Here is a 15279-nt window from a genome sequence, read left to right as displayed (position 1 = left end):
TTCCCACCCAACAAATACAAGTCTGTACGTCTTCTCCACACGCTGTCTCAGACCGAACTAAAAATGGCGTCAACAAGTGTGACGAAACATCGCAGGAATGTGCGATGCGAATTAATTCGCAAGTTCTTGCGATGCGTCGAGGGAGCTCGCAGATTTTTGCGATGCGACGTCGCATCGCAGTTTTGTGTACGAGCCCTAACACTGCTGTTATTAGGCAGACAGATGTGGCGGTGGTGCCGCCGGAGTAGTACCTCTTTTACTTTTTAGACAATAGCGATCAAGAGAAAGATAAAAGAAAGAAAAAAGTGTCAAAAATATTGTTAAATTGGTGTCAAGTAGAAATGCTAAATTTACGAGTGTAAAAAGTTTGTAAAAATGTAAATAAATTAAAAAAAAAGCTTCCTTTATACCAAAAATGGCGTACGTAACTATATTATTTTCAAATGATCTAATGCACAATCAAAAGTTACAGCTTCTAGCTAAAGTCTGAAAGCTTATGGTTGATTGGTGTGTGGTTCGACTCCAGCGGCACCACCGCCACACGTATTTCTACCTAATAATAGCAGTGTAGCACTGCTGTGTTCTGGTTTGAGTATGGCACAGTGAGAGACACGTTAAGTTAGGGTAGTCATTTTAATTCGGTCTTCAGCTCATCTAGGTCGTAATCGTGGCCGGAATCAGGTAGGACTCTTATCTGAGGTAAGTTATAGATGTCCATGGGCGACAATACCAACTTACCATCAGGTAGACTGAATGTCAGTTTGTTCAGTCAGTTCAGTTAATAAAAAGTAGATCTTGTGTGATATTTATAACCTTTTTATTTACTTCGCTGTGCTTAGGAGAGGTCTTTCACAGTGAGGCGTTTAGATAGCCGTTTACATAGCCCACCACGCTGGCCCATTGCGGTTTAGTAGACTTCACACACTTCAGATTTTACTGAAGAATTCTCGGGTGTGTGTGTGTTACATTTCACAGTTTATCTTTAATGTTAAGCAAGTGATAAATATTTCCTAACACACGCGTACCTCTAAGATGCAAAGATCTAACATATCTGGGATTCGTAATTCGGACCTTCAGATTTAGTGTTCCACTTTCAAATGAGGCTCTACACTATCACTGCTAAAACGGTTTTTTGAGAAATTTATTGTAAAATGTATTTTACCCGCGTGGCGCAGCGGCCACTATACCGGTCTGACGCGCAAAGGGTCCAGGGTTCGATCCCGGCCAGACAGATATCTAAATGATGAATTTAGATTTCTGGGTCTGGGTGTTTGTGTATTTGTCTATGTGTGTGTCCATGGCACCCACGACACAGGGAATCCTAGTGAGGGGCTGTGAGTGTAGAAAGCGTTTATTTATTATTATTTTTTTTCTTTTTTTTTCTATGTAGTTGCGAGGTGTGCCAACACTGCGACACGTCGGTTGAGCCGGGAGAGGGCGCTCTGCACGATGGATTGAGCTATCACACACACTGTCATAATTGTTGTTAGTAATTAATTAAATTAAGTAATGAGTCTCTCTTCAAGAACAGTTGAAGGTAGAGCTCTTTGTGGTTGACTCCGGCGGCACCACCGCCACGTCTATTTCTTTCTAACAACAGCAGTATTAAGCGCTGCTGTGTTTTGGTTTGAAGGGTGCGGTAAGGGAGACATACTTTTCCGAGGCGTTCTAGCTTAGTCCTTAGGGGTAGCGGTGCACCTATAGCGAACCTCAGGTGTGAATCTAATCTTATCTGGGGTTGACTACAGATGTCCGTACGACAGTAGCCACTTACCATCAGGTGGACCGCGTGCTCGTCTTCTACTTCTATATAAATGTATTAAAAAAATGGATCCACACCAAACTTCTAGTCCGCTCTGAAGTTATTGCGCGCAGGTGTAGACAGAGAGCCAATGCGGTCGAACACAACTACAAGCATATACTCCGTAGCAACGTAAGGACACACTAACGCAGCTATGTACCCGTGGGCGAGAGCGGGCAGCGGAGGGTGTCGGGGACGTCCGGTGCTGTCTTCGTCCCGTTAATATCTACAACTTGCTGTTGCGACGCACTCGTTTCTATATTCAGAGCGGACTAGAAGTTTGGCGCGGTCTCTACGTGATATTAAACATTTAATTCACAGTCGTTTGCGGCGAAACCGATCTACGTAACGCGGAAACCTTCCGCGGCGTGATCTTCTGCTCCGGTTGCTCGCAACGCATCTTCCAGGGGTGCTCCACAGCGCGCCAGGGCAAGTTCCTGAAGGCGAAGCGGAGATCGCCGCGCCGAAGACGAAGACGCAGCGATAGAGTTATAATGCCTGAGAATGATTCTGAGTTGTCGTACGAATCTCGCAGGTTGGAACGATTGTCCAATGCATCGTCACCGAGTCGATACCGATAATTAATCTCGGCGCCGAAGTAGCGTACACATACATTTACTATGGGATGACGGTGCTCGGGTGACGGACGTGCGGTGGACAAGCTGCTATAGCAAATGTATGTACCCTACTTCGGCGCCGTCATTAATTATCGGTATCGGCTTGGTATCGTGGTTGGTGGACAAACAGCGTAAGGCGTATCCACCGCACCGTCACCGAGCCGATACCGAGAACGAGATTATTACGGGCCGATTTTAATATGTCGTGACGGCGATGGTTTGTCCACCGCGACCGATATCGCCGGTTTATTTTGTTCCAGCTGTCACGCGTGTGACGGCAGTGTATGTACAAGTTGCAATGTGTTTTATATATTGCCGGCACATCGGCCCGTCAAAATCTCGGTGCCGATCTAATCGAAATATCGGCTGCCGGGATGACGGTGCTCGGGTGACGAACGTGCGGTGGACAAGCTGCTATAGTAAATGTATGTACGCTACTTCGGCGCTGTCATTAATTATCGGTATCGGCTCGGTGACGGTGGCGGTGGACAAACGGCGTACCTGTTGTTGAAACACTCAGTGGGGATTCCAATAACACGATATATCCTTCCATAGTTATCAACATGTAGGTACAACAATCAATTCACTAATTGATCAAGACAGCTTTACAAAAGACATTGCAAAAATCTTAAAAGAACTCTTCGTGGGTATTTCTGCTTAAAACGTGCTGGGTTATGGTTTGAAGGGTGTAGCAAGGGAGACATACTTTTCCGAGGCGTTCCAACTTAGTCCTCAGTTGTGTTGTTAGGGATATTTACCCGAGCCTTTAGATTATTTAGTTCTCTTTGAAGGTTTCCCCCTCGGGAAGAAAACAAAAAAAAAATGGGTAGCAACGCATCTCTAACCAACCTCTGGTAGGACTAATCTTGTTTGGGGTTGATTGCAGATGTTGATGGGCGGCAGTATCCATTTACCATTACAATTTTATATTAATATCGTTTTATTTTGCAGAAATTTTAACAATCGTGTGCCGTCGATGCATTCTCATGTCATTAATAAGACAAAAGTAAGTACAAAATTAAAATAATTATTATAGTTTAAAAACTAAAAACCACGCTAAAATCGCACAAGGAAAATCGTTAATCCTGTTTCCTGATGATCCTGATGAGGTGAATGGGATATAATAATTTAAATCGTGTATTGTCATCGGTTCTTGATAATTGTTCCAAAAAAATTTGAATTAATCGGACCGTTCAAAGTGGGTAAAAATCGAGTTCAAAGATTCCGTTACGTACATATGTACATACATACATACATACATACATACATACATACATACATACATACATACATACATACATACATACATACATACATACATACAGGTCAAGCTAATAAAAGCGTGGTAATTACAATTTGAGTTTCGCATAATTTTGTTGAAGCTATTTTTTATTACAAAATTCGTTTTTTGTTTCAGGCAGCATTTCTCAAAAAGGATAGTGCAGGTTAGATTTTTATTTCATTTACTTTCCTCTTAGATTAGTAAAATACATAGATTGATCACTCCTAACTAGAAAGTATAACCAGTGTTGAGAATTGAAATTGTGTAAATAAAGTGTTGCCACGTCTCACGTGATAGAATGCATATAAAGCTCGTTTATGTCTCGAATGTATAATGTCTCGATTCTACGTTGAATAATAAAAGAATGTATAATGTCTCGATTCTACGTTGTCCCTGAAATATTTGAAATACTTTTTTTTATTTATTATGTAAATTAGTAAATGGTCTCTAAAAATGTTTTTTATTTGTCAAGAATTAAAAAAAAAAACGACAAATTCATCCTTTTGTGACTTCATTCAATTTCTAGGAGGTGAAGTATCTTTCGATTTTACTTACCTAAGACTTTCCTAATAATTAATCTCAGACTGAGTGATAGTGACAATACTAGCAGTGATAGCCTAGTGGTTAAGAAAGTCGGCCTCTCGATCGAGGGGTCTGAGGTTCAAATCCCAGGAAACACCTCTGATTTTTTAGTATCTAATATGCATATTAGAATTTATTTATCACTTGCTTTACGTGGAAGGAAACCACCGTGAGGAATCTTGCATAGGTACCTGAGAAAAATTAAAACTTAAAAAAATAGTTCTTAGAGGTATGTGAAGTCTACCAATATGCACATGGGCAGCGCGGTGGACTATGGTCTAATCCTTCTCATTCTGAGAGGAGACCCGTGCCCAGTAGAGACAGTGATGGGCTGATGATGATGACAAGTGATAGTGAAGCACTGCCGAGTTAGTAATCGATATATAGTCCGCGTAAAACTGCTAGTCCGCTCTGAATAAAGAAATCAATCGCGTCGCCATAGCAAAATGTATGACTACACCTGCTCGCAACAACTTCAGAGCGGACTAGCAGTTTGGCGAGGACTATAATATTATATCTTTTACACAGAGAGAGGTACTACCACTTACGTGACGCAAGAAACCTTGAAACGTGCGAGAAATCACGAAATACGTCGAACGTGAGTCTCTTACCTAATTAATGTACCAATGTATCCAAATAAAAATATTTCTTTCTTTCTTTCTTTCTTTCTTTCTTTCTTTCTTTCTTTCTTTCTTTCTTTCTTTCTTTCTTTCTTTCTTTCTTTCTTTCTTTCTTTCTTTCTTTCTTTCTTTCTTTCTTTCTTTCTTTCTTTCTTTCTTTCTTTCTTTCTTTCTTTCTTTCTTTAAATGAGTATGCACCTGATGGTAAGTGGCCACTGCCGCCCACTAGAGGTCTTAAGTTAGAAATAACAGGAGTCTTCCTTGAAGTCACACACAATTTAAGTTGGATTATCGCTCTATACTCACGCTCTGTCGAAATGTAATAATTGTGTTTTTAATAAACAGTTTCGTTATTTGTGGCAACATTCCACCGCATTTGAAGGTGGTAGAACCCTCTGTGGTTCGACTCCGGCGGCACCACCGCCACACCTACTTCTGTTATAACAGTAGTGTTAAGCGCTGCTGTGTTCTGGTTTGAAGTGTGGTAAGGGAGACAGACTTTTCCGAGGCGTTCCAGCTTAGTCCTCAGGTAGCGGCGCATTTGTGGCCGAACTCAGGTAGGAATACCTAATCCTATCTGGGGTTGATTACAGATGTCCATGGGCGGCAGTAGCCACTTACCATCAGGTGGACTGCATGCTCGTCTGCTACACCTATATTATATAGAAAAAAAGAACAAAATATATCTATTCGTTACAAAATTAAAATAATTGTTTATTCAAACAAATTTAATCTGCTTAATACTCGTAGTATTGTGATAGATAGAGATCTTTATCTAGGGATTGTGATATGTTAAAGAATAATAATACAATTTAATATAATAATTACAATTACAATAATTACAATACAATTACAATAATTACAATTACAATTACAATAATTTATATAATAATTACAATTTATTTTTCAGAATCCTGCCCGCACCCGTTAAGCCAAGAAAAAAACGAAAAACACACAAACATAAACACGTAGGTTTCTATGTAAAGCAGAATCGTATTAATAATGCAAATTCCGTCTTATATTAATTATGATTAAGATTTATTAATTATTTGTATTTATTTATTATTTGTAATTACTCACTAATATTTGAAGCTGAGTGGTCTAACTGCATTTTAATAATTTTTGACCTATCTCTATTTTCGTAATTTAAAAGTGTTGTATAGTCCGCGTAAAACTGCTAGTCCGCAGAAATGAATCGCGTCGCCATAGTAAAGTGTATGACTACACCTCCTCGCAACAACTTCAGAGCGGACTATACACTTTTATGTTTCTCTATATTGTAAATCGTTTTTTGTAGATAGGCTACTCTGGTTCTAACAGCCTCATTTGATCTTAACTGCATATTTTTTCAGCATAAAAACGATTGCAGTGACCTAAGGATAGCAGGTACCAACTTTGATACTTTATTTATATTATTATTGTGATGGTGGGAATTATTTATTTACATATGTGGCGACCTCCCGCTACTCGTCAAGAGATGGCGCCACGAGTATTCTGAATCACGCTATCGAAGTTTCTAAATATCTGGCATATATACAAGTTCCTAACTGAGACTGTTGGAGCACGGCCGCTCCCCGGGCACGATCACCTAGCCCGGCGGGAGATCTCCCTTTGCCAAACATATAATAACTACATCACGATTTAAATCATATAAAAAAGAAATAATATGCTATAACATTATTTTTAATTAGTATTGTCCGCGTAAAACTGCTAGTCCGCTCTGAATATAGAATGAATCGCGTCGCAATAGCAAATTGTATGACTACACCTGCTCGCAACAACTTTAAAGCGGACTAGCAGTTTGGCGCGGACTATATTATTTTAATTAAATTGTATTGTTACTTATTATTAACTATTTACGTGCGCTTTGTACTTTGTTTAGTAAGTATTAACGAATCATTTAGTCACCCAGTAAGCTGGCCATGTATATAATTTTTCCTGTACATACATCGCTATGTACTCGTACCTAACAATTATTACGACACTACTTTTTACAGAACTTGGTGCATCAATCGAGATAGCTCATGTTGCGTTAAGAAAACCATCTGAAGTGGTCCCTGTTATTATCAAATCTGAGTTAGTATTCATTTTTATAATCATCATCAACCCATTATTGTCCCAATGCTGGGCACGGGTCTCCTCTCAGAATGAGAGGGATTACGCCATAGTCCACCGCGCTGGCCAAGTGCGAATTGGTAGACTTCACATACCTTTGAGATTTTTTTTACAAATCTTTCAGGTATGCAGGTTTCCTCACTATGTTTTCCTTCACCGTTTAAGCAAGTGATAATTAATTTCTATTACGCACTTACATTTTGAAAAAATCACAGGGCGTGCCTGGCATTTGAACCCCGACCCCTCGATCGAGAGGCCGAGTTTCTTAACCACTAGGCTATCACTGCTTTTAATTTTTATAATAATAACTACGTTTTCTTTGTCTTTTGTATGATACTCAACATTTGTATTAATTGTTGGTTTTAAAATGGTTTAAACTTATAAATCAAATCAAAACATTTTTTTTAAATTCAAAATAGGTTCTTTACCGACCACTTTTTGTTATTACAACTACCTGGGGGGTTACTACCATCTCTTAACACAATATTATTTTAATCATACTTCTTTTTTGCAGGAAATTGTAACTTTTTAAGCAAAATATGACAATTTCAGTTGGTTTTTACAATGGATAAGCGAAAGATTAATAAGGGTTTAAGTTTGTTCATCTATGTATGACGGAATATTTTAATGTTTTAAGGAGGAAATAAAAATTTCCTGAACTATGATGGTTTTTAAAAGATGGTGGTAGGCCCCCTGCACTTCACAAGGTGTTTCGTTATGTAGAAGAGTGGCGAATTTTCATTATTTTATTTCATAATAAATTTAATAAATAACCATTACCTTGTATTTTCAGGACCTATTTAAAACCTTTGAAGACTCAAAGTCTATCGGATCTGAACCAAAAATCTGGCAAGTAGAATTCAATATTTGAGTTAAATAGTTTGTCTACACCATCTATACTAATATTATAAAGAGGAAAACTTTGTTTGTTTGGTTGTAATGAATAGGCTCAAAAACTACTGGACCTATTTTAAAAATTCTTTCGCCATTCGAAAGCTACATTATCTACGAGTAACATAGGCTATATTTTATATAAAATATATTTGACAAATAGATTTTGAGGCGGTACATAGTTTGCCGGATCAGCTAGTAGTTAATAAAATACATATATTTATGTCAAATATACTTAATATAAAATGGCGGTATTTCTATATTTACCTTTTATTCATTCGTATTTCGTTAATTTACTTTAAAATTATAGATTAGCAAAGATTATATACCTAACAAGAAAATATAACCAGCTTTGACAATTGAAATTGTCACTGTCATCTATTTTCGTGTTTGAAAAATATTAAAAAAAAATAGTTTTTAGAGCATTTACGAATGAAACGATTTTTTGCGCACATTCTTCCATTTCGTGTTGTTTCGGCATTGTTCCGCGTAAATGACAGTCGTAGATGTAATAGGAAAACGGTCAGCCATTTTACCTTGGCTACCTTCAATTGGCTATCTTCAATTACAAGGCGGTGTACAAGATATCTTTACTAAACTATGTTTATAATACATACAGTATTTAGAAACAAGTTATTCTTAAATCAACGATCTTATTATTTTAATGGACTTTGTCTAAAATGAAAAAATAAAAAATTACAGATATATCCGGAGACAGCAATAAATGGAAAGAATCAAGTTACACCAGTGGTGGAGATTCAGTGAGAACGTATGTTAATTAAAAATATTAGTTTAGGAGTGTAGTTAGTGTCTGCTATTCGTCAAGAGATGGCGTTACACGTAGTTTAAATAAAGTATTCATGTTAGTTTTTGCTACTCGTCAATAGATGGCGCTGTATGTAGAAGTTATAATTTAAATTAGAGGCCGACTAAACGGTCAATTATTTTGTGCAATATTGCGAATTGTATAATATTATTGACCGTTTAGGGTTAATATTGAAAATTGCGCAAAGATTGAACGAAAGTTTGAGCGTGTTTAATTTTTAATGCGCCATCTTTTTTATTGCATCGTGTAGGGTCAATATTGCGCAATATTTTACTCAAATCAATTTTATTTTAAATAAAGATAGGTTCGTTACAGAGCACTTTTTGAATGTCAATACATATACCGCCACTTCACAAGATTTTTCGTTATGGCGAGAAGAAAACATTGTGCAGTTTGTATTATTGTGCAATATAATTGCTCATTTGGAGTCAGAACGCTTTCAATCTTATTGTACAATAAAAAGTATTGTCCAATGTTATTAAAGGTCTAGCCTTATGCAACTTTAATATGAAAAAAATAGGCGTTTGTTTTATTCTTTTTTTCAGACCTTGGATGCAGAGACGGATTGGAAGCATTTTAAAAATACCCCTTAAATGTTGTAAGTATCCCAGAATTATTAAGAACTTACAATTTCTGTTTCCTTTAATACATAATATGATTATCTTTATTATTTCAGTCAAAAGGAATATTATAGATCGAAGTTCTCTCGTCAGTGTTCTATCAAACAGCGAACGCAACAAGTGAGCTATTTATTTATTTACATGCCAACAGCAACATACACAATACATTATATAGTACTTAGTAGTACACTATACTAGTATTCATAAGAATAAGGGTCGTATGAGTGCCAATTATAGGCATGAACAACGTTAGTTTATATTTTATAATTTGTATGATACAAATCGAACCGTACGCAACCATTATAATGCTGACTGAGCATGGTAATACTGAAACAACCGCAACTGTTGCCCACGAGTTTCGATCTGTGTCATTTAAACATGATATAAGTGCTATTTATGTGCTAAAATTTTATTTTTTAAAGAAAATAATATATCAGTACTTGATCGATCGATGAAAAAGTATGAATGTAATAAGTAAAATCAATAAGTTGCACAAGAAATAATTTATCAATAAAATGTGCAACTATTTTTTATTAATGTGCGTACAGACTGCTGCAACGTAACATGCAGTATAAGAATTTACCGTCCACATTGTTGCAATGTATCATGCAATGTAACAGAATTCCCATTGTGTAGACGCCTTACGCGCACAAACCGTGCATACTATGTGCGCGAACAGAGAATTTCAACTCGTGCGCGAACAGAGAATTTCAACTCGTGCGCGAACAGAGAATTTCAACTCGTGCGCGAACAGAGAATTTCAACTCGTGCGCGAACAGAGAATTTCAACTTGTGCGCGAACAGAGAATTTCAAATCGTGCGCGAACAGAGAATTTCAAGTCGTGCGCGAACAGAGAATTTCAAATCGTGCGCGAACAGAGAATTTCAACTTGTGCGCGAACAGAGAATTTCAAATCGTGCGCGAACAGAGAATTTCAAGTCGTGCGCGAACAGAGAATTGCAACTCGTGCGCGAACAGAGAATTTCAACTCGTGCGCGAACAGAGAATTTCAACTCGTGCGCGAACAGAGAATTTCAACTCGTGCGCGAACAGAGAATTGCAACTCGTGCGCGAACAGAGAATTTCAACTCGTGCGCGAACAGAGAATTTCAAGTCGTGCGCGAACAGAGAATTGCAACTCGTGCGCGAACAGAGAATTTCAACTCGTGCGCGAACAGAGAATTTCAACTCGTGCGCGAACAGAGAATTTCAAGTCGTGCGCGAACAGAGAATTGCAACTCGTGCGCGAACAGAGAATTTCAACTCGTGCGCGAACAGAGAATTTCAACTCGTGCGCGAACAGAGAATTTCAACTCGTGCGCGAACAGAGAATTTCAACTTGTGCGCGAACAGAGAATTTCAAGTCGTGGGCGCCGCGATCCAGCATTTGTCGGTTTTGAGGTCGGAGAGGTAGGCCGTTTGTCCAACGCACCGAGCCGATACCGATAATTAATGACGGCGCCGATGTAGCGCCGTTAAGCCACCTTTAAGTTGTCGTTTTCATTACTTTTTTTAAATTTTATTAATAAAAAAAATAATTTAAAGTAATTTTGAATTAATCGTATTTCAGATGTGCTCTAAGGAAATTAAAAATTATGTTTAACGAAGATATACTTGAACATCAACGTAAGATATATCATATGTTTAATTTATTTTTATTTACCTAACAAATAACTCGCGCTAATATTTTTATAAGAATATATGCTATCTATTAAATTATATATTTTCCAAGTTTTTAATGACAATAAATGTACTTATAATTAACGATCTTTGATAAAGTTTAGTCCGCGTAAAACTGCTAAACCGCTCTGAATATAGAAATGAATTGCGTCGCCATAGCAAATTGTATGACTACACCTGCTCGCAACAACTTCAGAGCGGACTAGCAGTTTGGCGCGGACTATACTTAAACATATTGTTTTCAGGAAACGGTATAAAGAAATTATATTCCACGTTAAATCGCAGGAATGTGCCTTATAAATTGGGATGGTATGAACTTCTTTTTGTTTTGTATTTACTTACAATATATAATATTAAAAAATAATTATTTAATTATATTAAATAATTATTTTTTAGTTTTATATATTCTTTGTCAAACATTTTTTAATTTGTTCTTTTATACCATAGATTAGCAAAGATTACTCCTCCTAACAAGAAAATGTAACCTTTTGACAATTGTCACTGTCAATGTCAATGTCTGTCAATCTATTTTCGTGTTTGAAAAATATAAAAAATGTAGTTTTTAGATCATTTACGAATGAAACGATATTTCTTCGCACTTTCGATTTCGTGTCTTAACTGCGCATGTCGGGATTATTCCAAGTAAATTACACCATGACAGCCATTAAACGGCTGACAGAATTGTCAACCGTTTAAGTCATTTAATGGCTTCCTTCAATTACAAGGCGGTGAGATATCTGTACTTATCTATGTTTTATACAGAAATCACTCAATACATGAAATACTATATAGGATGCTTGGTGTGGATTCTTTAATTTATTTATTTTAACTCTTTTTTCAGGCCGAATACAACTGTAAAACCTAATAAAAGGTAATAAAAATATTTACAGCCTTTTTTATAATAATGACTAGCTGAACCAGAAAACTTTGTGTTGTCATATAAATAAAAAAATATTAAGGGTGAACAACCCATATCATTTAGAGATATGAAAAATAGATAGTAGCCGATTCTCAGACCTACTGAATATGCATATAAAATTTGGTGAAAATCGGTAAAGCCGTTACGGAGGAGTACGGTAACTAACATTGTGACACGAGAATTTTATGTATGTATAAGATAAGCTCAGACAGTACGTCTAAACCAAAGCTGCCCCTAAGAACTGAACTCGACAATAGCGCCACCTATCGGGTTAAAATACTAATCAAATAACTATTTTGAAATTATTAAATTTATAAAAATATCAATTACATAATCTGATTGAAACCATTTCAACGGTATTGGAGATTGGATTGGAAAAGAAAAGTATCTTTCAAACATTTCTGGTTATATACAGGGTGAATTTTTCAAATGGGCCTTCAGGGCCAAATCCGAAACTATAAGTATTAGCGAAAAATGCTAAAAGGAGTCACGAGGCCGACTTTGATAAAAACTAAAACATTCAATTTTTTTTATCATATCATTCGACTTTTTTTAAATCTATTTCTAAAAATCTATTATTAAAAAATCATATTCTGGGCTGAATTTTTTTAGTCAACCCATTTGCAATATACTTTTTGACATATTTTATTTGATATAAAAAAGGTTTCATCCATTAAGCAGCTCGGTGAAGATCGTCTTATATCGAGATCTTCTACCATTATGAGGATATAATTCTGTCTGTCGATTTTTTACAGATGCAAGCACTACGAGAACTCTCACAGTTACAGATGCATGCGGAATCAAGTTATGAGGCTGGCAGGTCCTACACGAAGCGAGTAAGTTTGTAAGAAATAAATGCAATTTTATTAAATAAAACAAACGAAAATGTTGCTTACCTGATGTTACGAAGATACTGCCGCTTATTGACACCTTAAATAAATAAAGCACATAAATTTTACACACACGTACAAAAACTCTATATTCTTTGTCCATAAATTAATTGTTATTATTATTATATTCTTGTTTGTTTTTGTAAATCGATTTTTATTAAGATCTGTCGGTAAACTGGGACCGCTTACTCTTAACTCCCGAATAAGATCTTTGGGAGTAGGGAGCGGCTGAAAAACAGCGCTGCGCGGGTTTGGGGGCGTTCAAGTATTACGTAACGCAATTTGGGGGGAGGGGGGGTCTTGTAAAACGTTAAGAAGCGTTACAGGGGCGGGAGGGGGTCTTTCTTAATACACGTTACGTAACATTTTTTAATAAAATAATAGAGAATTAAAACTCCTAAATTGGCAACCCTTTTCATTTACGTTTTACGGGGAATCCCTTGAATGAGTGGGTTCGTTAACTCGGTAACGTTTAGAGAGGGGGAGGGGGGGGGTATAGAAAAACGTAACCCCCCCCTCCCCCCCTTGTAACGGTGCGTTACAAGGGGGGGAGGGGGGGGGGTCTAAAATCTTCAAAAATTGCGTTACGTAATACTTGAACGGCCTCTTTCTACCCCGCGTTAGCTAAAGCCGAGCCACTTCCTATTGCCCCATTGCATGTATGTTAAAAATAAATATTCTGTTATGTATCTGCAGTCTATTTTCTTTTTCATGTCTATGGCAATAAATTATTTTATTATTAAAAAAAAAAAAACAAAAGGTAAAAATCAAAATGAGTAAAAAAGATCGAAAAAGAACAAATTAAAGGTGCCATTTCTATTGAAAAATTTTGTGTATGTGACCAGTCTTACTATGATGAGTCCAAGGTCACAAAATCACTATTAATATATATTTTTATATAAGTAGAATTACCTGAGGTCGTCCACAGATGCGCCGCTACCCCTGAGGACTATGCTGGTACGACTCGGTAAAGTATTTCTCCCTTACCACACTCTTCAAACCAGAACACAGCAGCGCTATACTGTTGTTATTACAGAAAACAGTGTGACGGTGGTACCATCGGAGAGTTAGAAACGAACCACGAAGGGTTCTAGGACCTTCTCACTTCTAATTTTATTCTGTTTCAGATTAGCAGTTATTCGGGAGAAACTTTTGAACGCTGTTTCTCCAAATAATTTAAAAAATATTATTGAATATAGTGAGTAAATTATTAATTAAATATATTTCTGTTTTTCTTGTTCAAATTAATAATCATACATAGGAACCAGATTAATTAATTAACAATAATTTTTGGTTCATAAAATGTCACGGAATATTGAAGAAAATTAGTTAAAATCTCTAAATGAAATTAATTAAATACAGAAATATTATGAAATTTAATAATGATTTTAAAATATTTGGTAATTATTACACATTGGCCAATATTTAAACTTGACCAATAGAATATACCTATTTGACAAATAGATAATAGATAATTTAAATTTAATTCAAATTGAAAAATTTATGAAATATACATTAATAATGAAAACAATAAGACAAGTGTCAAATAGATAATTAATAATTTTATTGATAGACAGATTATTGATAATATTCGTCTAATTAATAAAGAAATATTTGTTAAACAGATAAGAAATACGTGGCACTATTATCAACACAAGCCTTTAGAAGAAATTACTCTTAAAACGTACGAATTTTGATTATCTTTTAGATAAGTCTCTGAAGTGATCTATTTTATGGCTTTTATTTTGAAATTGCTTACTTATGCAATTTTATAAGGGTACACACAGAAATCCACATATCGATACCTTAATTCGCAAATCAGCCATCTCCACTTTTTGTCATTTTTTTTTATTTATTTTGATTTTTCAACGCCATTTACTATCAAAATAAATAAAAAAAAAACAATTTGACAAAAAGTGGAGTTTGCTGATTAGCGAATTAAGGTATCGATATGTATAAGAAGATTTTTTAGCTTTTTACATACTTTTTGATATTAATGTTGGAGTGCTTCAAGGAGCAATTTTAGGTCCACAATTAAAAAAATAGGTTACTATGTAGTAATTGGGTCAAAATTTTAATATAATGCTTATTTTTACAGATGATTTTCCAATAGTGTTATCATTGTTATTGAAAATGTATAAAGGAAGCTCAAGAAATAAAATTAAAAACAGTTATTGTACCTCATTTATTCCGAATATTTTTTCCGTATTTATTTTGAAAATTTTTGACAATAAGCTTAGTTACTTATCAGAGCCTTCCTCTTAGTAGTAAATTATTTTAGAAGTTATGCTTCTCTTGGCGCGTCTATAAACTTAGTGCGATGTAAAACATCGCCGTTTGCTTAATTTAAATTTATTAAATTAAAATTTATTTACTATTTTTTATTTTTTATATAATTTAAATTTCAATTTATTTACTATTTATGCCATAGAAGT

The 15279-nt window shown here is 35.8% G+C and overlaps 1 protein-coding gene across 1 annotated transcript; it reads left to right on the top strand.

Moving 5' to 3' along the window:
- Positions 1–258: 258 nt before the first annotated feature.
- LOC140756943 (uncharacterized) lies at positions 259–15016 on the top strand. The gene is made up of 20 exons (XM_073092483.1): positions 259–420; positions 1391–1485; positions 2123–2336; positions 3370–3424; positions 3836–3863; positions 4811–4880; positions 5813–5870; positions 6255–6288; positions 6900–6978; positions 7811–7866; positions 8611–8677; positions 9280–9332; positions 9411–9474; positions 10926–10981; positions 11281–11344; positions 11877–11906; positions 12710–12790; positions 13972–14042; positions 14470–14528; positions 14943–15016. The coding sequence occupies exons 1-19, from the start codon at positions 416–418 to the stop codon at positions 14523–14525; spliced, it is 1236 nt and encodes a 411-aa protein (XP_072948584.1). The 5' UTR covers positions 259–415; the 3' UTR covers positions 14526–14528; positions 14943–15016.
- Positions 15017–15279: the final 263 nt, after the last annotated feature.

The sequence above is a fragment of the Epargyreus clarus genome, unplaced genomic scaffold (assembly GCF_041222505.1).
Source record: "Epargyreus clarus isolate Ecla_fem2 unplaced genomic scaffold, WU_Ecla_fem_2.2 ptg000036l, whole genome shotgun sequence".
Classification (NCBI taxonomy): Eukaryota; Metazoa; Arthropoda; class Insecta; order Lepidoptera; family Hesperiidae; genus Epargyreus; species Epargyreus clarus.
The sequence above is the reverse complement of the archived record's forward strand: the minus strand, read 5'-3'. Positions and strand labels throughout refer to the sequence as shown.